Here is a 24,393-nt window from a genome sequence, read left to right as displayed (position 1 = left end):
ATAACCTGTTCTTAAAACAATAATTAATTGTGGAGGTGTAGTATTATACTGAAGCGAAATCCTTTTGACCACTTTGCGGGGGCGCGGGGAAAACAAATTTGGGAATAAAATTTGAATCGTATGACGAATTTTGAGGGGCTCCCGATCTCTAAAATTTTCTTTTGGCATCACTGCCCAGCTTACCAATTTTCATGCTTTTATCATTAATTGCCACTTTTTTGCAGTTTGCCACTGCACTATAAGTCTTATTCTGGAGTTTTTGTTTTATTCGTTTTTTTTGTTTCTCTATGTCTTAATATCTAAACTTATCTGTGTTCATCGTTCAGATCGCATGGCAGCACCCGTTTTAACCTTCGCACTACACTATTGTCACGCACATTGAACTGATTGGCCAGCACATTGGGATAAACTGATATTATTTCACTATATTTGGCACTAAAACGATTTATGACTTCTTTGACGGAGGGATGTCATGGTGAATTACTTCGTTAGGGACATAATAAGGTGCGTCGACTATTGCACGTGGCACTCTGTTTTGAAACCTCTGAAGGATAGCGATATTGGAGTTACTGGCGGTACCCATTGTTGTATGCCTTGTAAGTCAATATAGGTTTTAAGATGGTTTTATATATCAAAATTTGGTTATCCACAGACAATTTCGATTTTCGACCAATGAGCCAGTACATTTGATGTAGTTTGATGCCTATTTGCTTACGCTTTATAAATATATATTTCCTCTAGGTTAGACGTCTATCCAAGTGCATGCCTAGGTATTTTGCGACTTTTGCTTGTGAAAATATTGTTTATCTTTACCGATAGACATGCTTCTCTTCGTAAAGTGAGTGTTATGTACAGTGCAACCTTAATATAACGTACCTCAATATAACGACTTCCTCGATTTAATAAATTCTTCGTAATACCCTTGAATTGTCCATAAGAGTCAATGTAAAATATACCTCTACATTACGAACATTTTCTGCGAACAACCTCTTCATAACGAATTTTCTGCTATCAAGAAAAAGTATAAATACCTCTAATTAACGAATTTTGTCAACCCAAAACCTTTATATAAAGTTCCCACCAATGTATAACTCTTAATATCATAGTATGAGATTCATGTCGCGACAGGTTTCGACACGTTTTTGTTCGTAAATCAATGATTATTGTTTGGTGGAAAGTAATGTAAACACTGCTGCTCGTTACTATTGTTAAAGATTCAAGTTGAAATGGCTCAGAAACGTAAAAGGTGTTCCTTATCGGTCTCAGAAAAGCGAAATATCATTCGCTATGTTAACAAAAATCCTATGACGAAAAAATTAGATATGGCTAATAAGTTCGGGATTCCCGCAAATACGTAATGCTGAGGTGAATAAAACTATTTTTTACCTCTTTATAACGAATTTTAGACCAACCTAACCTTAACACAAACCTCAGTTCAACGAATTACTTGATATAACGAATATTTACTTGTTCCCTTCCGATTTGTTATATCGCGGTTGCACTGTATATCGATTTTGCTTCATTGGTTTTAATCCGTCATACTTTAAGCCAGTACTATAGATTGTTTAGGGTAAATTGTAGGATGCTCGAGGCCATTGTTGGATCAGTGTAAGATGATAGCACAGTAGTGTCATCAGCATATGTTGCTATGAGGATAGATTTTGAAGTAGATAAGTCTGATGTGTATAACAGGTGAAGAAATGATTCTAAGACACTCCTGAAGTGCGCAAGTGTGTATGGTTGGTATCAGTATGTTTATTGCCTTGTGCCACAATGAAGTGTCTGTTGATAGTGGAAATGGGGAAGTAGTTTGAAGTTAAGTTTGACTTGCAGTCCGACTTGTACACTCTATCAAAAGCTTGGATATGTCAAGGAAGGTTGCAAAACAGTATCTTCAGTTATTCATATTCTTATTAATTCGACTAACTAACCTATATATTTGCTCTACCATTTTATGCTTATTGCGAAATCCGAACTGATCATCTGGAACATTTTCTTTTGAAAAATTATCTTATTGAGTCTTTTAACATACAGCTTTCCGAATATTTCTGAAAGGAATGGAAGTAAGTAAACTTTTCAGTCTGTAGAACTCTGGCTTTTTTCACAGATTGAGGATCATTATTATTTGGACAACTTTCCAAGTGCATGGAAAGTTGTGCAAATCATAACCAGGCGCCTTTTTTATATTGATTCCTTCTATTGTTTGCTTAACTTATGTCATTGTCTCTTTCTAGTGAGGAATTACGAGTTGAAAGGGTACATCCAGAGTAAGATTTTCCAGATACCTGGATTTTCTTGTGTTCTGTCCCACTGCATTTCTTGGTATCGATACTTTTAGTAACAAATATATATCGTGAGAAATTTTGTATATGTCTGTAGACTCCCAATGGATAATGGTTGATAGTTATTTGCCATCATAGCTTTATAAAGTTTATTTCAGTACCTCTGAGCCTCTTTTTATTAGTTACAGTTGTTCATTCTAATTGTATTTGTTGTGATGGTGGTTGGGCATCTTGATGCTGCAGCTGCAGTTTTTGGTATATTAATCTGCATATAGATTTTACTTTTACGATTTTCACGGATTTAGGATAATGAATTAGATTTGGGTTGTTTGGAGAATAAGTGATTAATCATTAGATGTGATTTTTACAGATTTCGGAAAGTTTTCTTTGAACGTGCGTCATAAACAGTACTTTCAATTAGGTACGCAATAAGACACAAATAAGAACTGTCTTATTTTCTATAGACACCTTCCGAATATTTGGAAATTTCTATCAAAGCCATTAGATAATTAGAAAGAATTATAATAATTATGGTTAATTATCGCAATATCCCCACTCCATGCTTTCAAAATTACCACCTTAAATGAATACTTGTATATATATTGTTATGCTGATTTTAAGAGAACGCAACTGACCAATGATAGACTGTAGATCCCAGGTAATGATACCTGGTGATTATACAATGACTGGTATTATTATTATTAGGCGAAAGACTTATGCAGGGCCTGTGCACTGGAATAGGAGAAGTTCAGGACGATTTTCAACGCCATCTATGTTATCGGTTTACATCTAAAAGTTTACTTTTTGGTGTTTTATTTTTGAACGTTTGTCAATCTGGATTCTGAAACTAAGTTGCAATCATGCATCGAGAAACAACCAAGATTATTGAATGAACGACGTCCATCTTATAAACGTGTATAAAATCTTTGCAAAGGTGTTTGATATTGTTTGTTTATTAGCTATTTGCATTTTTGTGCATTTGAAAGAATAAACCTTTTCTTCCTAACTTCATTAATTTGTATTTAGGAAATCATTTTGTTGAATGGTTAAATATGTTGAATGATTTTATCCTGATTTTACTTTTTTACAGACATTCCATTCCTACAAATGAAGACGTTTGCAGAATAAAATAAAAATTATAATAATCATCCTGTGTTGTAATATTCCATCTACCTATATCTTATATAAACCATTTAATTGTAAAATTTAGGTGGTCGGACCTGGTTGTCACAAATTGTAAATGAAACAAAAATATTTTAAAAAATACTTCATTTAACAGCATTTTAATTTCAGGTATTTATATTTTCTTGTAAACAACAATATTTGAATTTCAATTATAATACTTTTGTTCCATTCACAATTTGATGCGACAACTAGCTTCGAGTATTTAAAATTACTCGAGTTATTTTTAAATTTCCCGCGAAGTTAGCATGGATATGAACCTTAGATCAAATCTTTGATTATAAAAATCTTTTTTCTTGGTACTAAACCAATTTGAGAGATGTCGCTAGGATCGAACTTCGTCATCAAATTTTTATATAGAGTGGCAGATCTATCGAGTATATAATCTTAGGACTTATGCATTACTCAGCTTAGAGCTGCCAGTTTTATTTACCTATCCCGGATACAAAGTATCAAAAAGATTAGACTCGGTTCACATAATGAGCTTGCGCATTGTGTACCAAGTATTCAATATTGCAGCCTTCTGTCTACCGTGTAGTGCCTATCGTGAGCACTGTTCCAGCTTCTCGGTGTCCAATACTATATATAAGTCAGATTCTGGCAATGCGACGTTGAGGGGTGAATAATACTTATCCGCGTTGGATATAACTCGGTGTAGGATTCCAAAAGAGTACGTTAAAACAGATGTGGCATAGGTGTTGATTGTCTGGACTAAGTTGCCTGCATTTAATGTGGATTTCATAAGTAACTTCTCTTTTTTGGTGTATTTATCCTGGATTCTAGCTTTAGCCTGTTGAAATCCTAGGTATTTGTAGGTTACTTCGTTGTCCATAGCCTGTACGCCTGTACATTTCCATTCATGACAATGCCTTTCTCGATATGTAGAGTCTTGCACTTAGACCCCATATGTATATCGGAATCGATGTGTTATATCGAGAAGATGATTGATTTGACGCTTATTTGCTGCGTACAGTTTGGTATAGTCCATATAAAGAAGATGAGAGATTGTACAGTTGGTGTCTCTGTTCGCTTTAATGTTGAATTCGTACTTTGTATCTTTCAACATGGTAGATATGGGATTCATTGCAAGGCAGAACCACAACGGAGTCGCCCTGGTATATTCCTCTACGAATGGGTATTTCGTCAGACTGAGGGAGTTTGGACCCTTCATTGTTGTTGAAACGAAGCTTACAATAGTTGAGTGGACTTTGTAAATCTGCAAGACCTCCACAAGCCAGGAATGAGGTACACTATCAAACGCTTTCTTATAATCCACGAAAGCAGTATGTATATTTCAGTGACCTCTCTGTATTTGTCGCAGTATCACAGAGTCCATGATAAGTTGTTCTTTACACCCTTGGTGATCTCTTCTGCAGCCTTTCTGTTCCTCTGCTAAGATGTAATTTTCCTCGACGTGCCTATAAATTCTGTTAGTGATACAAGCTGTAATTATCTTATATAAAGTGGGTAAGCACATGATAGGTTTGTACCTATATCTTCTGGATTCTATAGGAAGGGAGAGAATTGCTTCGCTAATTCCCTGTGTATGCTCGGGAATTTCTTATACCAGAAGTTTTGAATATTATTAACAAATTCCATTGGAATAAATGGTTTTCTTGGACTTCTGCTATTAACTGCTGCCTTTAAGTCTAATAACAAGGCCATTCAATCAATCTTTTCAACAGACGGGACTGGTTGTGAAATTTTTCGACTGGTAATGTCAGCAAAAAGATTTGCTGTTTTATTAGCTTGCCTCATAAACACTCATGAAGGGAGAAACCTAAGAGTAAAAACTGAGCCGATTGCAGCGATATCAAGTCCAATGCCTTGTTGATGCCCGGACCCACTATATATACAATACATATATTTATTGTGGCAAGGGTACTGACTCCATAAAAGATATTACAGATAAAGAAAAACGGTTTGCTATTCCAACGCAAGCTGTTGTTCGCCTCTCCAAACCACTATTTGGAAGCAACCGAAATATTACGGGTGATAACTGGTACTCTTCAATACAGCTCACTGATTATCTTTTGCAAAATAAGCTTACTTACGTTGCAACCATGAAGAAAAACAAACTAGAAATATCTAAAGAATTTCTTCCCTCCAAACTAAGACAGGAGGGATCTACATTATATGGCTTTACAAGTAATAAAACGTTAATTTCCAGAGTGAAAATAAAGCTGTTATCCTTATTAATTAGATGCATCACTGCAAACAGGATGATGGCGATTTGCCTGAAATTAATGCATATTATAATAACACAAAATCTGGAGTGAATGGTGTAGACGAGAAAACCACTAAATATTCCTGTAGTAGAACAATGCAACGCTGGCCAATGGCTCTGTTTTTCAGAATTATGGATATGTCTTCATTGAATGCTTATATCATTCATCAATCTTGCCCCAACGCAGATCAGCTGGAGAGACTAGATTTTTTGAAATTACTGGCCAAACAACTATACGAACCACTACTTCGTGAAAGAGTGCAAAATGCACATTTATCGAGAGAGCTAAAAGTGGGTATTGATGATCAAGATGTTTTGCCTAGAAATCAGAGGAAGTATTGTTTTATATGTGACCCAAAATTAAAAAGAAAAACTGGCTTTCTATGTGTTGAATGCAAAAAACCAATTTGCTTGCAATGTTCGAGAAAATTGTGTGTTCAATGCATTGAAAATCGGGAGGATTCCTAAATATTATATTTTTTTATATACTTGTTTGGATCATTTATAGCTTACTGTAAAAGTAAATATTTTTTTGTTTTTTTTTTAGTTTAGATCTTCCTAAATATTTTTTCAATACAAAAAGTTTTTATTCTTCAGTTTTTCTTTCAAAATAAATGTAAAAGGAATACTATGTTTATTCTTGATAAAATATTAATATCTTTAGTTTTAGATTTTTTGCTCTGGTTTGTTACTAAGTTGGTTGAAAATAAACATTTTTTGTTTTTTCATACGTCTTTGATTATGTACAATACAACATAAAAAAAACACTATTTCCGTATGCAATAGGAAATACACTATTTATATTTTGGAGTTCCTTGGACTCCGCAACACATTAAGTGTTAAAATTTCGGACCACGCCGGTTGAGGGTTAAGTCAGAGTGATTAGTTATTATCTAGACGTATTACAAAGAATGAGGAATCAATTAAGATTATGAAAAGCGGTTAACCTTCTGTGAGTGGGCTCAAGAACAAATTCAGCAAAACAGAGACTTTTTCAATTTTGTATTATTTGCCGATGAAGCAACATTTCATAAAAATGGGTTTGTTAATAGACACAATTTCCAATATTATGCAACAGATCAACCGCATAATAAATCAACGAGGACTGATCATTGGGTTGAATACTGGCCACTGGTATAAGGCAAAGCACTTCAAGATGATAAGCATTACGCAAGATGATCAACGTCCACTCCGGGGTGCTCGATAAGTTAACCTGGAAAGAAGCGAAGAACACATCGAAATTATAGAGACCGATATGCGTAGGTTTCTTCGATTAGAACACAGTACACATAGTAGGTCTCCATAATCTGTTATTAAACCATGAATTGTGCTCCATAGGGTCCGGATACAATAGCTGAATTGCCGAGGTCTCGGCTCAACCAGAGTCTAATTCCAATTCCAAGTTTGATAATGAAGATATTTTCATAGTGAATGATAGATGATTATCTAAAGGAAAATCTATTTATACCTACTATAAGGTGAAGGCAAAAATATGATACTAACTAGAGAATTAAGCGGATATAAGCAATAGAAATTAACTCGAAGAGAGGGAACGAAATTCTGAGAAGAACGTGTTAGGAAATCGGTAATATCTACAAATATTGGAAAAGAAAAATCTGAAAGGGTTTGGAAACTTGGTCAGGATAAATGAAGTAGGTAAACAGAAAGAATCTGGTAAGCAAGGCTAATACAAAAAATAAGAGGTCCAAATATAAAAAATCGATTATATAAATCATGGTTATCCTGAATAAGAAATGAGAAAACTGGCAAGAAACAGTAAAAATTAGATAAAACTCAAAAGGGTCTGATTTTGTATATATTCTTCCTCTCGACTCCAAAGCATATTTATCGTATTCCAAGTGAGCTTTGGTCCTTAAATGTGATCATGAATACAATCTGACTAATCTTAAGTTGAATCCAATAAATACTGTAGTTACAGTAAATTCCCCAGAAAAGTTAGAAAATGATTCAAGACTCTTTACTGTTCAGTGGACCTACTTCAATAAAAGATTAAAAACAAAAACAAAATCCATATTTTTGTTCATAATAATAAAGTTCAAACATCAACACTAAATATTATGTGATCAAAAATCTCCAAAAGCAAATTGAGGTAAGATTAAAAATTAGTTTTTGGTTTCTTGTGCAAAACATGTAAGAATCTTCCCTGCAAAAGATTACTATATATATAGCAAGTCATATATCGTTCTCGTACTTAAAAAACATGAACAGAACGCGAGTATAGCCACTCCCTTCGCTAACAAAAGTGTCGAGAATGCGAAGCAATACTCCTCCCTCGCTCAGAGTGAGACCGCCTTCACTTACCAAAGTGTTCAGAAAACGAAACAAGACACATCCCTCGCAGGAAACATTGATTCCCTAGCAAGAACATTCACAGCAAAAAAACTAATAAAAAACCTCTTAACAAAGTGGAAATTGCCCAACGTCTCAAATTAAAAACCACAGAAGACAAATTCATATAGATAAATCATTCTTGCTATTGTACAACTTTCCTAAATATTAGCAAAAACATTTCATTTTCAAGTTCAATTAATACCTAATGTATAAGTCGTTCACGATAGTAACAAATAGTGGAAAAGTTTTTTCGCATAGCGAAATTTAAAAGAAAAATAGTTATAACTCCATCCAAAACTAAATCAATAACCCTGACCCAAATTGTAATAGACCAAGAAGTCAGAAAAAAAAGACTTATTACCAACTTACTCTTAGACTTACTTAGAAATGCAATACAGTGGACCCCCGGTTATCCGACAAACATTTTGCAGGGCAGTGTCGGCTTATCGAATTTGTCGGATTATAGAGTACTGCCGAAGACTCGGGATTTTTTACAAAAAAGTACTTTATAATCCAACAAGTTACAGATCCATTGATAAGATTCTGTATGTTATACATATATGTATATGTAGTCTAGAGTACAAATCATACTTCATTATGTATGTCAAATTTAGTAAATTACACAAAACAATAGAGAACTTGCGCTTTATTATAAAATTAACGTCAATAATGCTATAAACTTACAAAAAATATATAATAACTTAACATTAAGAATTATGTAAAAACAAATGTACATATGTACTAAGATAATGAAAAATTATGAATCAATCAATTTATGAAGCAAGAAAATATTCATCAATGTTTTTTTGTTTAACATTGTTGAAACGCGAGATGGACGCTTTGTCCCTCAGTCTTCTCAAATGTAGAAGTTCGTTGTAATGCACCATTCTCATTGCAAATCCAGTTCAAAGGCGTTAATCGCATCTTGTGCTGTCACTTGCGGAATTGTTGCAACTACTTCGTCGTCATCTTCCTGATTTATTGTTGTATAACTAGAAATCTGTTTTATAATCCCTTCGTCAGACATTTCATAAAAAATATTTTCCTCTTTATCCATTCCACAGCATCAGGTTTCAGCAATTTGCTCTAGTAGTACTTCTGAAGGTACACTGATTTGTGGAACTTTGGTAGGAGTGGCGACTATAGAGCAAAATTCAAGTCTTTCATATTAAATTCGTTAACGTTTTTTCTATAGGTTGTTCTTTTGATACGGCTTTTAGAAGTAGGTTTTTCATAAAAACTTGCTTTACAAACTGAATGATATGCTGATCCATGGTTTGAATCAGTGCAGTGCAGTTTGGCGGAAGAAACATCGCAGTGATGCATTTATCCTCAGTTGTCAGTTATTCTTCAGACGGATGACCAGGAGCGTTATCGAGAAGCAATAACGCTTTTTGAGGAAAATTATGATCTTTCAACCATTTTCTAACTTCTGGTACGAAGCATTCATCAAACCACTTTTTGAAAAGATCTTTTGTCATCCACGCAGTTTTTTGTCCATAATAGTGTACAGGTAAATCAATGTTTTTGAATGCACGTGGTTTATACGATTTTCCAACGACCACCATCTTTAGCATGTGTAGTCCCGTAGCGCTAGCAAATAGTTACTTTTCGTCCAGGTACGGATTTTTCGTTATAAGAAACAAAAGCCCTGATTCGTCTGCATTGTACACGTGTGAGGGGTTAAGATTTAAATCTTTCACCCTTTGCAAAAATCCTAATTCAAATGGTTCTATGCAGGTGGCATCATTAGAAAGTTTCTCTCCGGTAATAGTCATTAAATGTATGCCTTCGCCGTATTCACTTGCTAAACTACTAAAAGATTCGTTACGATTTAGGCGGTCTAAAATATCACATTTTTCTTTAATTGTCAGTGTTTTGCGTTTTCGCTTTTGAGCTTGTGATGACATTACTAGGTACGAATACGTGATACACAATGAATAAACTGTAAACAATGAACACACACTACATCTTCATATGTAGTCAAATCAAACTAAGCAATCAAAATCAAAACAATACCCTACGCGTCGACTACAATATGTAGTAGTTGTGCGTACAAGTTATAACTTGTTAAATCATGTATTGGCGAATATTTTCAAAAAAATATTCAATACATAATACATGTAATAGACCATAATAGACAGGGACCGGATTACCGGGGTCCACTGTAATTGGAGCTTTAATACAGAAAAACAAATATAGGCTCACAAATAAGACTGGAGACATTCCGTCAAAAAAAATTAAGTAAAATTTCGTCCAAAAGTATCGAACACATCTTTCCGTGGAATAAGGAATACCGATCAATTGTTTTTAAAATGCGACAAATAATGACTATTAGTCTCATCTTTACATGTGTAATAATTCCTGCTTGCAAAAAATATGATTTATTCCAAATACAAATACGAGTCACAAGGGAATTTAACCAAAAACAAAATGATTTGAATTAGTGTGTGAGTATAACATGCTTGCACATTGAATTTTCCCTAACCCTCACATATACGTCACCTAAGTTGCCAATCTAAATAAACGATCGAATATCATAAGCCGCCGATTAGTCGTATGTGCAAAGTTCAACTTTTAAGTAAAATAAGGCTCCAAAGGCGTAGATAGACATAATTCACAAAAAAAATATGGGATTTGCATAGGTATAAGATAGATCAAAATAATGAAGCCAACAATATAGTCACGTTTATATGCAGACTCATGTTAATCGACAATATACCTACCAGCTCCAGAACTACCACTACAGGTCAAGTTGTAAGTAATCTGAACTTAGCACATAATGGTTCTTCTGGGATTATTATAAAGGACAAAGTCATAATACAAATCTGGCGTGCCAGTGGCTTAGCAAAACGAATCAGGCAATAAAAAATTGACGAATCTGGAGATTATTAAAAAAAATATAGTTGAGAATGGCAATTTTTTATAAAATATTCAGTACTTATCATAATTATAAAAAATTAATATTGTATTATATCGTTGAAAATTATAGACCAATGAGCAATAAAATATATTGCAGAAAGCAAAATATCAAAGTATAAGTACGGAAATGGAGCAAAAAACAAACGATTTGGTAGAAGTCTCTTATAAGAAGAAATCTTCAGATTAATGAATGGAAAGAAATTAGTGAAATAACTATTTCAACCTCAAGATAGCTTCAAGGAAAAACGAAGTAGTCGGACCAGATATTTACAACATAGAGTCATTGTCAATAATTTTTAAGATTCAAACAGGCTGACGATATATCAGAAGCTGAGCTAGGTTTTGAAAAGCTGAGGTGCACTTAAGAATATTTTAAATGAAATCATGGTTTGAACTTTTGCTTTGTCAATGAGCAGAGCATCAAGTAATCAAAAATCATTATCAGTCTAAGCCTTTGCTTAATAGCAATAATATGTCGAGTGAGAGCCAACTATTATTCCGTATTATCGAATATAATGAATCTACGATGTCTTTTAGCTCCATTAATCTCATTATTAGAAAGTTTTATAATGCATTCCAGATACTCTATTATAGCAACATAACATATTTGCTTTATAGGTGTTTCAGAATGCTTGGAAAGACTAGTGCTTTTCCACGTTGTAGCAATTGCAGATCATACGTTTCTATAACACAAACATGGGAGTGAATAAAGACTGATTTAGTATTGAAATTGTCCATCTTTTATATAAAAACATAGATGTAACTCCAAATAGCTATAAAAGCCATTGGTAATTAGGTCTGTACTTACACTGCTAGATCTGTGTTATAGACAGTTTAGATTCAGCATATTTTTTTTAAGTTGTTTGATAAATATTGATTTTAATTTACTAGTGTATTCGGAGCTTCCATTTTAATTCCATTTAATCCACAAAAATGTATATTTAACTCCTTTATCGGATCCAATTTCAACTATAAGTGGAAATATCTCTAAAAACCAGTTTTGTCGATGTAGATGACTCAGCTGTGATATTATAGTCAAAGGAATTATCTTCAATCTTAAGAAGTTTGATAAATTATTGGAACTGTAGGTATTCGAAATACTCAGGATTAATTCAGTCTCTTCTACACCTATTTAAATAAAACAATTTTTCATTTGCATTTTATAAATGTTCTGTTAAAAATTCTGTTACTATCGATATTTCTATTCTCATTCAAACAAAAAATGGTTATTCTGCAAAACTAATCATAAGCAGAAAAAATTTTATGACAAAAAATTTAAAAACAAAAATAGAGTTTCAGTTGTAAAAAGACTGAAGCAGAATATATAATTATTATTTTTTAATGTTATCTCAAATAGAAAGAGGTTAAAATAGACCAAGACAACGTGCAGTACGATACAAGTAATAATATATTTTGATCAAAATCATTCAGATTCATAAAAGATCTCGCAACTGCAGCATTATTTTTATTTCATGAAAGTAGCAATTCTATCAGAAAATCGGGATACTTCGATTTAATAACCAAGCAAAAGTTATTCAGATCACCTGACTGATTGGAGTACTCTTGTAAAATAAGCCTTTTCGTTTATTTCTTCGAAATTCTTCATTTTTTCTATTATATTATCGTCGAGGGTCGATGAAATACTCTACAGAAATAGAGAATTGCAAAAGAAAAGGGTAAGTTTTGTAGTGACAGCAATGGGAAGTATCATTCATGCAATTTCTTTGTTTTACTGTATGTGAAGCGGAATTTAGTAATAATAATCATTTTTGTAATTTGTGATGCCAAATTGTATTTTGATACCATAGAAAACTCTTAGTAATAGAGGATAAGTAAATACTTCAAAATACCTATATTTTCCTCAAACTTGTTAGTTTTTGATATGCAAGCTGATAAAGGGTGCAGAAGAAGTATAGTGAAGAATTGCAGACCAAAATATGTATATGACTACAAATTTTCATATTTCTTCAAAGTTTTTATAATACATATTTGAATTTTGTAGAAGAGTTATGCATAATTATTTAGTTTTGAAAAAAGTAAAATATATTTCGAATTATCTCAAGAATTATTCTAATGGAGACGGAGCTGGATGAGAGTCGTCTGCTACTGCCGCTACTACTTTGTAAATAAAATTTATGCCATTCAAAGACTCATGCAAATAATCTTTCCAACCTAATAATGTCTATGAAACATCTCATAATTAATTTTAGAGTATACTTACTCTCACTAAAAGACAAAAAAGTGTATTGCAGCCTGCGGAGGGGAAATATCTTAAGTGCGAGAGAGGTGTCACAAAAAAGGATAAGTGCCAAATACGCCAATACGGCAGGCTCCGGAGACAGTTAAGTTGGTGGGGTCAGTCACAAAGAATGGGAGATTAAAGACCAGTGAAGAAAGTGTGTGAATCAAAAATAGGCAAAAATTTGAATTTAAGTCATACAAAAATCATACATTATGTACATCATAAATTAAATCATACAAATAGATCAAATCATACAAAAAGCCTTAATATTCGAAGTATAGTCCATCGTATTCTATGGTTTCAACCCAACGCTGTGTGAATCCTTGGTAAAACCATTCTCTAGGCTTAGGTGCCTAAAATTATCGCACTGTATTTTCAACATCTCCCTTGGATTAAATTTTTTCTCACGTAAAAGTTTCGCCATGGATTTGAATAAATAGTAATCTGATAGTGCAAGGTCCAGACTAAATTCTGGATGTGATAGGAGTTTAATACCACCAAGTTCATCGATCTTATTGAGCTTTGTCTTTGTCTTCTTGTAAGCAAACTCACTATATACCTCTGTATTGATAGTTAGACCATCTGGAATGATTATAAAATACAGGAAACGTTCATAATTTCACCAGACGATTAACAACACTTTCCTTTGCGACGGGTTCTGGTAATTATCCTTTTTCCAACCACTGATGATAGATGAATCCATTTTTCAGCGCAAGTAACAATGCATCAAATAATTGGATCATCTTTCGGTAGGGCAAGCAGTTTTTTCAACACCCCTCTTAGATTGGTTTTTTCTACTTCGCTTATAACCTGAATACCCCATGCAGGTGGACAACAGGAGCGCGAACGATCTTCAAGCGACAATTCTCCACTTAAATGTGTTTTCCTCTCCAATTTCACATATTTGCTTTGCTGGCAATTTTGCTTTAAGATTTTGTTTCCAATAATGTCTAGATAAATCGTAAATAAAAAAGAGAGAATAAGTAAAACAGAAAGAAAAAAATTAGAAACTAATCTTAACCAGTGACGACATGAGGTGTAAGAAGTTTCACATATGAAAACTCACTTATAAGGCACCGTCTGTACTTAGACACACTCTTCTGTCTCTAATACAAGCTTCGTGGTCTCCGTTCTTTAGCCGCATATCTCAGGATGCAGATGAGATTTGCTGAACCCTAAGTATCAAATAAAGCAGGGAGGGCCGAATACATGAACACAATTATATAGGTCACAAAATGAGAACAAGAAGAGATAAGAAAACGTGCCAATATTGAAAATGGGGATCTACGAGTAATGTGACATATGCAGCAGAAACGCTTATACTCACAAAATACACAGCACTCACGAGAAGAGATAAAAATAATAGAGATATAGAGGGTATAAGACAAGTAGAGACATGTCTAACAAAATAGTGTCATGATATAAGTAGAATTTGCACTAAAGAAGTATACAACAGATGAATGATAATGATAAATGTTTATCCTCCAAACAGAAGCTTATAAATGGGGCAGATATGGTAATACAGACATAACAGATGTTGGTAATAACACAATTAATGACAATGAATTGTGTCTTTATTTTATTTAGAAAAATACTTCGAAGTTATGATGATAAACTATTTTTAAATAAATTTTGATACGAACAAATTAATCGTAAGCTTTCAATATTCAATATACTTCCAAAATTAATTCTTTCTCTCATTAATATTTCAAAATTTGAAAATAGTGATTTACATTCCATAATTAAAAGTGGATTTAAATTATTAGGTAATAAGATATAACATACTTTTACTTACTTCTAAATCCTCTAGTCTCTTCATGCACCCCCGGTGATTCACTTCCATTGCCTTGATCTTGGCCTTCTCCATCATCGGACATCTGGGCATCCAAACTTTCTTCTTTGACAGACGTTTGTGGTTGAGGGGACATAGAAGCACTTGCAGGACTGCACGAATCGGTTCTAGGACTAGGTTCTAAAAGTCTATCTTCAGAAGGCGAAAAAATAATATGGTTGTGATTCAAGGAATCATTGTTGCTTTCAATTTTTAAGCACTTAGGTGGAGCAAATGCCGAAGGAGAAGGAAAAGACTTAAGATCAGAGAACGGTCTAAAAGGACCAGAGCCTAAGGTTAAGCCAGGATGGCAGAATTGGGGTTGAAGTTGATTAAGAATATGAGCTGGAATACCCGAATACGCTTCCATAAGCCCCAAAGAGGAAGCTGTGAACGGTCTGTGAATATCTTTGGATGCTTCAGACATTGTGAACTGAAATAAAAACAATTCAATGAAATGTATATCATTATATGAGAAGGTACATTTATATACATATATACATTAATATACATATATATATATATATATATATATATATATATATATATATATACATTTTCATATTTTTTTATCAGAGTTTCCACGTCGAAATTCTGAGAGTGTATATTATTTTTGTGTGGTGCTGAGTTTTCCTAGTCATTTAAAAATTCGAAACAAATTTGTATATCGGACAATTTTGTCACCAAAATGATGTACTTACATTTATCGGTTCATAAACGTGATTATTATATTTAGGAGGTGGTCTTGTTATATTTTAAATATACGTATTATGTTTTAACATGGAAATAATTGCAAATTTTTCAAATACAAAAAAAACGTACTTCCATCATATATTGGACTTTAGTTGAGACACAACAATATAATGATACAGCAGCCATGGAATATATCAACACTGATTACCAAAACAAACGTTATGTAACAACTAAACCAACTTGTCCCAAGCTATCAAATGCAACTAATGAGTGAGTCACAATTCATGAAAGGAATGGAGCTATGATGGAATTTAATAGCTTGCGTGTCCATCAAAATTATCGATATCAAGTTTTATTTTAGGGAAAAAGTTAAGAATTGAAAGTACTAAAAATTAAAAAGTAAGCATGAAAAAATTAAAATATGTAGTAGATCCTATCATATCAGACACATATAAAAAATTCATGAATTGATCTTCTAAAACAGATGTCATATAATTTATTTAGATAGTAATAGGTTCACCGAATATGAATCATATATTATCATTGTTATTTCTTGTTGCAATTTCATATGATATGCAATCTTTTAATGAAAATTTAATGGTGGTCATCACTGTAATCAATACAATTTGTGAATGTTTAAGTTAATTTTTGTTAGTTGTCTAATTAAACGCTTGGAAGCTTACTCTAAAGTGATATTGTACAGCAGGCTATGGAAACTCTTGAGGATCTTGAGACAAGCTATAAGAGGCTATGATGTCCAGTCCAGCTTTAGCATAATATAGTTGATCTGGGATGGATACATATCAGCGACAACTTGTGAATCTCACTGTAGCATGTGTTCAGTCATACAAAAGTGCCTTCGTTTTATTCAGTTACAGAGTTTTTTTTTTCATACTTAAAATGAGTGGAAAAGTATTTAGTGTTAAATTGTGGTCAGACAACTAAAAATATAAATATTTACAAATCTTTATTATCAAAGTTTTACTTATTTTAGATTTTTCGTTATAGTAACCTCGATCTCCAATGTCTGGATTAAAGTTAAAAGTATAGTATCTGTGACTAAAACTATCAATCGCACTGTGATTGATTGAAAAAAATTAACAAATTGTAATTATGTATTGAAAATACTTAAAGGAGGTATTAAAATACAATCAAACATTTTGCATATTCTGCTTACTGTCGTGCTACTTACATAAAGAAAAAATTGAAATATACAAAAATGTAATTGGTTAGCCTACAACTTATCAAATAAAAACCGGTGTTGCATATACCAAGCTTTGAAGATATCCTCAAAAAATTAATCCATTGTATTTAATTCAGGGAAACGTGGTGGCTATGCTAATGGACTTCCCCGACCAATCCATCTATTAGGAAAAATGTTATTAAGATGATTCTCTACATCATTTAGAAAGTAGGGAGGGTCTCCATCGTACATGAACCACATGTCTTTGAGAATGTTTAGAAGAATATCGCATAACATGGGTGGGAAATAATTTTGGAGAAATTCGAAGTATCGCTGACCATTCAGGTTATTACCAATCAAATATGGACATGCTAAATCATTACCCACTATTCCTGTTCACACATTAACACAAAGTTGTAGACTAACCAACTAAATTTTTCTACATTTCAATTTTTTCCGTATGTAAGTAACACGATGTTCGACAGTATGCAGTTCAATTAGAAATATTTGATTGTGTTTTGATACCTCCTACAAGTATTTTCAGTAAATAATTACAATTTATGATAATTTTCTTTAAAATGTTTCTTTACGGCGAACGGTTTACTTGGCATATACAACGATCTAAAAATCTACATATATCCTAAACCATAAACGTCCCTGGAAAAGTTACGGCTTGGCCTTCAGATAGTAGTATAGAGTTATTTATACTATCAAACACCCTACTTGGATATACGTAATCATTCGTCCATCCAAAAATTCATAATGTTCGAATGTATAATTTAGAAAATTTACTTTACTGTTAGTTCTAATTTCGTAACTTTAAAGGCCTATAACTCAGACACGAGGGGTGGTAAGAGAAAATTTTTTTTAAAGTCGTAGCGTTATTTTCACGTCATCTACTCACTTTCAAATTGTTTGCATCAAGTCCCGAAGCACCATATGTACATGAATACGTGGGTGATGAAAATTTAAAATGATTCTTAAAAATTTTCCGATATATTTGCTTGCTGAGAAATGTTATATGGTTTCCTTCGCACTTTTTAACATATAAGCTGTACATTTTTCTTAAATTAAAAACAGAACTTATGTATTTTCTCTTTTGACTATTAGGTGGCGTGTAATGACTTTCATAGTAACTCTTACTCACCAACATCACTTTCAGACCAAATTACCAGATTGTCGTTTTCTTTACAGGTAGGTACATGAATTCATTGTAGTGTAGCATATTGTCTATTCATTCCTTTAATTTACAGCTTTAATAGCAGTTATATTCAAATAAAACTCCCACTTCAATCTATTAGTATAAGAACCAAACAGTAGGACTTGCGATAGAGAACTAAACAATAGCATATTGTTTAACGAACAAGGAATGATGGTCATTTCCCATGAGTATGAAGTTTACAGCATACTGTAAACTTCATATGAGTGGCAAATTAGCATTCCATGTTATAGTATAGTTATACACTATACTTTTTCTACGGCCTTAATAGGTAACAGCGAAATGATGTAACTAATAATATGAACAAATTTAATGTAACTTCAAAATACAATTATGAATAAATAGAGCTGCCATTGCTTGAACTTCGACATTCCATAGAAGACTCGATTTATTGTGTAATACACTTATAACACAACGAAGACATTGTTTAATCAGGTAAGGAAATACATTTTACCTTATCGATCTATCAAGAACAGTTAAGATATAGCCATTTTGTGTTATAGTCATAGAAAAAAACAGTTTTCAATTACTTCTCATCATTTCATCAGAACAATAATACCAATATGTAGTTAATAATATGGTTTTTAATGCACTAGTACTAGATAAGTAACATTTGCTAATTTTTCCTAATAATTAATTATAATTATTAGGAATGGACTTATTCCCCTCTCAAAAAAAAATATTTGTGCGATAGCATTGTACAACAAAACTATTTTTGTTTATTTTATGTCAAAATAGAACTTGAAATGTGATTGTATCTTGTATCTATAGAGAGAAGGCATCTATAGTTCATCAGAATTACAGTTAACTTAGTTTTTTTAAGAGGACTCACACCACTTCTACTATCAAAAAAAGCAGTTCATTTTCTACTAAGTTTTTAATTTAATATGGAACAAGATATTTGCTGTTCAAAAAGAATGATTAAACATTTGATTGATATCGTGATATCACATCACAGGCAGTAGATAGGGAAATTTAAATGTATAAAAACAATGAAATTTGTAAACTATTGAATAAATCCCATACTGATACCTTAATGAAGCAACGAATATCAAGAAGCTATGAAAGCAAGCAAAGGCTCCCCCATTTGTTTCAAAAAAACAAAAAAACAAGAATCGAAACTAGGGGATATTTGTAACCAATCTTCTCAGCCCAGTATTCTTACTTCTTTTCTTCGCTTTTATATTTAACTATATTTCATGTTGTCATAATACTTACTACGAACAAATATTTTATTACGTATTTTTGCTGTTAATTCTTCGCTGTTGTTATTTGCTTTTAAGATTACTTATTACTTGTTTTCCTGTAATCTTTGATTTATTCTCGAATTTAAAATTCCCATTTATCTGTATAGCCATGTTTATAAATAGTAACTAATTACTGAATAATTTTAATATCAAAAGGTGTGCTGTTATTTGAATTTCGCAAATATTATAGTCATGAGCTTATAATTTAATATGGCGCGTTTTTTAATTTGTTTTGGTCAATGTGTTAAATAGTAGAATTACAACTTGAATCTAGGTATTGTGACTTTGAGGAATTCTAATTTCGTTAATTAACATATTGCAAACTTATTTACTATTATTATGGATCTGTATTACTGATTCTACTTCATAGTGGTTTTGACTCATAATTCAGGACTGAAAATATCAACTGATTTTCAGTAGCAAAAATTGATATTGGAATGCCAATAATGTGGATTTCACCGTTCCAACAATTAGAGATTCATTATCATCATTAATTTTTGATAGTGTTTCATTGAATTTATACTATATAATATAAAGTATTTCTAGTTTTTGTAATTAAATTCTATTAATATTTTTTCCTCTGTAGGCTTTATTATACATAATCATGACCATTTGTTTAATACCTGGTAGATGATATATTTATAGTCTCATGGATTCTTTGGAATTGGGAATTTCTGTATTGCCACGATTTTATTTTTATATTTTCATAATATAATTGAAGCACAATTTTAATTTTAAGAGCAAATATTCCATTTTCCGCAAAATTTTGTTAAAATATATTATAATATTGTAATTTGCAATCTTTGAAGTTAAGGACTTAAAACCATAATGTAAGGAATTAATCATATTTCAAGAAAGTTTCACCTATAAAATGAATAATTTGTATTTTTAGCTTTGTTCCGACTCCTATTTATTGCCATTTGTTCCAAGACTATTAACAACGAAGTTGAATGCCAATATCTTACTGGCATTGTCATTTCTCATCGTTTCTTGGCCAGTCATTATTCTTTGTCATGTCTCTTTCATAGTACAGTTCTCTTTATTTTTATTTTACGAGACGATTCGTCGATAGAGCCTGTTGCAAACCGATCCATCAATAACAGAGACATATGTTTATGTCTGATTAGCATTGTTACTGCACATGATTTCGGTTCTGTAATCATTCTACTTGACAATTCATTGATAGTAAGTATATTTTGTCTCACGCAAATCGGACTCGTCATAATGAACTTGAATAGGACTAACGCCTTATCGGAATCGACTTTTTTAAGTTAATGTTAGTGTCTTTGGTTTCAGATTAATTATTCTATTAAGTAATGAGTAATTAATGGGAGTTAACACACACTTTATAGTTAGATTCTGAAAGGTTGAGAGATAAGAAGAGGATAGTTCAATTATTCATCATTAAACTCTTGGTGAGATGAGGTGTGATATATGACATCCAAACACCATATGACATATTGTCATATGGTATTTGGACGATTTTCATTAAAAGAGAGTTAGAAGGTATGTTTGATCTATTACAAAGGACATCAAAGTTACAAATACAGAACAGTCATTACAAACACAAAAAGTTCAGTAACGTCTAGTTCTGTTTCCTTTTAATATAAGATGTGAAGTCATAGCACTAAAAAATGTTGAATAGTTACAGCGACCTGTAAAAATCGGAAAAACCACACTACAGGCGTATTGCTAAGACGAAGAAACCAACAAATATAGAAAAATAAACATCTGAACCAAAAAAATCCATGGCAATAAAAATGATACAGGAAAGTACAAATAAACAAAAATATTACAAAACAAATTCAATACAAAGAAAACTAGATCGTTTGGCAGCAAGATCTACTAGCATGTGAGTTTGTAAAGAGACAGTTTCAATTCTTTTTCTTTGTAAAAAACAAATCGTTTGGTGGAAATGAGCTTCTAGAGGTATTTGTAAGTTTTTTAAAAAATCGTTGACTAAATTAATAGTTCATAAGTAATAGACATTTATTTATGAGATTTCCACAGTTTTTGTTGTGAGGGATAGTTGTGAAATGGGTAAAATAAATCGTAACTGAAAAGACCCTATAATTCATAATAAATGTATAATAAGAACTTTTCAAATGGATGTGAACTAATTTATCCCGACATTTCATCATTAGTAGTGGTTTTCGATGAATGCAGCGTTTTAATTGCTTTCGGGGAGAAACTTATATCTATGATTTATACATTCAAATTAGGATGAATATGCTTGTGCTGTTTTTTGATCCCATTTCCATACTACTTCAGATGAAAATTTAAGAATTATTGCAATATTTCAATTTTCCCATTTGTACGGCAAAATGGATTCACAAGTTTAAAAAATTTTCAACTTAACTATTTAACAAAAAATTTAATTAGAGAGGATTTGAAAATAGCTTTCAACATTTGATTAATCAGTGGAAATATGTATCCTTAAGCAAACTAAGAAAGAAGAATATATATTCACTTTTTTTTTGAGACTGGTAAAAAACTATCTAGTATAAATTGTAAATATTGTATATATGTGTTAAAAAAGCTCCAGTTTCTAACGCTGTAAGTAAAATTCTCAATATTGAAACAAGTATCGACAAGTGTAAACAAATTCAAACCTGTACTATATTATTGGACTATTCATATCTTCATTGAGTTATCAGAAGTGTTTCATTAAAATTTGAAAAAAAGAACAAAAGAAACTCAAGAGTTGTTAAAACTTATCTATGGCGATAACGTAGTAATTTTAAATTGTTTACTAGTGGTATGAACAATTTAAAATTGGAAACAACGAGAAAAGATATCAAAAAAGTAGACAAACTCGTTAGTTCAAACGTTTGACTAATTCGAAAGTTATGTGCAAAAAACGTTTCTATATATTATGATTTGCATATGAGAGGAGTGAGTTTCAAATTTCTTCCGGAACTTTCGAGTTATGAACAAAAATAAAATCGTATTTCAATTTGCATGGAATTGGAGGATCGTCATCATGCAAATCCGAATTTCATACCCAAAAATGTTACTGGAGATGAAAGTTGGACCTATGGCTATGACTCTCGGATAAAAATTACAGATAAAAATTACATATTTCTTTTCATTCATGTAGTAATGTTGTGGCAGCTCTATTTTATCGTAATAACAGAATTGTTATCATTCCAAAAAATATCAACAAATTCTGTCTGCCACACATAGGGAGACTTACCTAACCCAATATCATGAAATATTAAGTCCCTATTATGAAGGTTTATGTATATTATAAATAGCGAGTGAGGTGTTAGATTCGTTAAGGCAGTTGTTCTAACAAAGGTTAAGTGATCTATGTAAGGTTGTGGCAATAATTCTATAGTTGAACGAGAAGAGTCCTTGGGCAGAAGAGCTGCAATGGTAACCATATGAAATAGGATTTTGTTGGGACTAGCAGCTCAGAAAGTGAAGGTACACGTAGATATCCAAAACTATTGAATTTTTATAATTATCTGAATTATTGGCTGAAATAAGGATGGAAATTTGGAGATTTACCTTGTTGCTTTGTATTGTTGATTAGTGTTGGGAAGATACATAGTTTTGAGAGATGTCTCAAGCAAAATCTATTTTTTTGTTCCAAAAAATATTAACCAAGTTGAAGTTTTATAGTTTTAGGTACTTTCACATCAAATATTATAAAATGGAATTTTGTATAAGTATATGCATCTAAATAATGTTCTTGATTACATTGATTGATGACAATCAATTTAAAAACAAAACAGAAACGAAATATCAAAAACTAAAACATTTTTCATTACCAAGGACTTTCCCAACAATTATCGAATTATTTCAATAAATATGATATTAGTATAAGTCATAGAGGACATAATACATTATCCAAATATTTCACTAAATTAAAATCTAAAACACCAAAAAACAAAAGAAGTAATATATATATATATATATATATATATATATATATATATATATATATATATATATATCAGTGCCTTGTACTAATTGTAACGCTGTCTACATAGGGCAAACATCTCAGTATTTAGATAATAGACTAAGAGGTCATCAATACGATAAAAAAATAGAACTGCATTAATTAACCATGAAATATCAAATAAAACATAAATTCAATTCATCAATTCAAAAATTCTCGAAATGGAATCTAATACATGAAAAAGAGAATTTTTAGAAATGGTTCATATTCATAAGAACGAAAAAGCTATAAATCATAAAAAAGATCTAAATAATTTAAGTAAAATTTATAGCGCTACTTTGTAAATTCTAATAAAACTACAAATAATTTAATTGATTACTACTATATATTTGAGCTGTAGGGACCAAGGAAAAATTTATTTCTTTTTATTAGAACAGAATTCTAAGTTGATTTTATCCTTATTTTGATATTCATGATGAAGGTGATCTATAGATCAATATAAATAAGCAAATTGTCAGTGTCAATATCATATTTTGATAAAGACTTAAAGAAAAGTCGAAACGTAAAAATTTATCTTTATTTTAAAAACTAATTATCAAAAAAAAAACTAATTATGAAACAGAAGAGACCTAAAATCATTTATATATATATATATATATATATATATATATATATATATATATATATATATATATATATATATAATATATATATATATATATATATAAAAATTTATTTGATACTTCTCATTATAAATAGGTACATTTTGAAACTAATTTTTTTTTCAAAGTAATTAGTTATCGTCCATGCAATTATTTCGATAACTCAAAATTAATCACTTATTTATTTATTTCACTAAAATTGCACTAACCTGAGATGGTCTTTGAATACCCAAAGTATCTTGTAGTCCCCCGGCAGCTTGAGAAAACACTACTAAAGTTGGAGAATTTAGATAAGCTGTATTTGGAGCATACGCTGAATTTTCCATCACTAAGGAATATACATTTATCTTAAATGCCCGACATATTTTCAAACAGATATATCTAAATAAATTGAAGATAATTTTAACCTTGAAACATCTAAGTAACTATTTTATATTTGACATT

The 24,393-nt window shown here is 31.6% G+C and overlaps 1 protein-coding gene across 1 annotated transcript in view; it reads right to left on the bottom strand.

The window, feature by feature from the left end:
* Window positions 1-24,275, bottom strand: part of LOC130893474 (E3 ubiquitin-protein ligase RNF220-like) — a 159,224-nt gene extending 134,949 nt beyond the window's left edge. Inside the window, exons 1-2 of the mRNA XM_057799650.1 lie at window positions 24,159-24,275; window positions 15,003-15,471 (exon numbers count right to left, since the gene is read on the bottom strand). Of these exons, the coding sequence (XP_057655633.1) occupies window positions 15,003-15,471; window positions 24,159-24,275 (586 nt within the window). The remainder of the gene's footprint in view (window positions 1-15,002; window positions 15,472-24,158) is intronic.
* Between the last annotated feature and the right edge of the window lie 118 nt (window positions 24,276-24,393).

The sequence above is a fragment of the Diorhabda carinulata genome, chromosome 1 (genome assembly GCF_026250575.1).
Source record: "Diorhabda carinulata isolate Delta chromosome 1, icDioCari1.1, whole genome shotgun sequence".
Taxonomy (NCBI): Eukaryota; Metazoa; Arthropoda; class Insecta; order Coleoptera; family Chrysomelidae; genus Diorhabda; species Diorhabda carinulata.
Note: the sequence above shows the minus strand (reverse complement) of the source record. Positions and strands in the feature narration are given on the sequence as shown.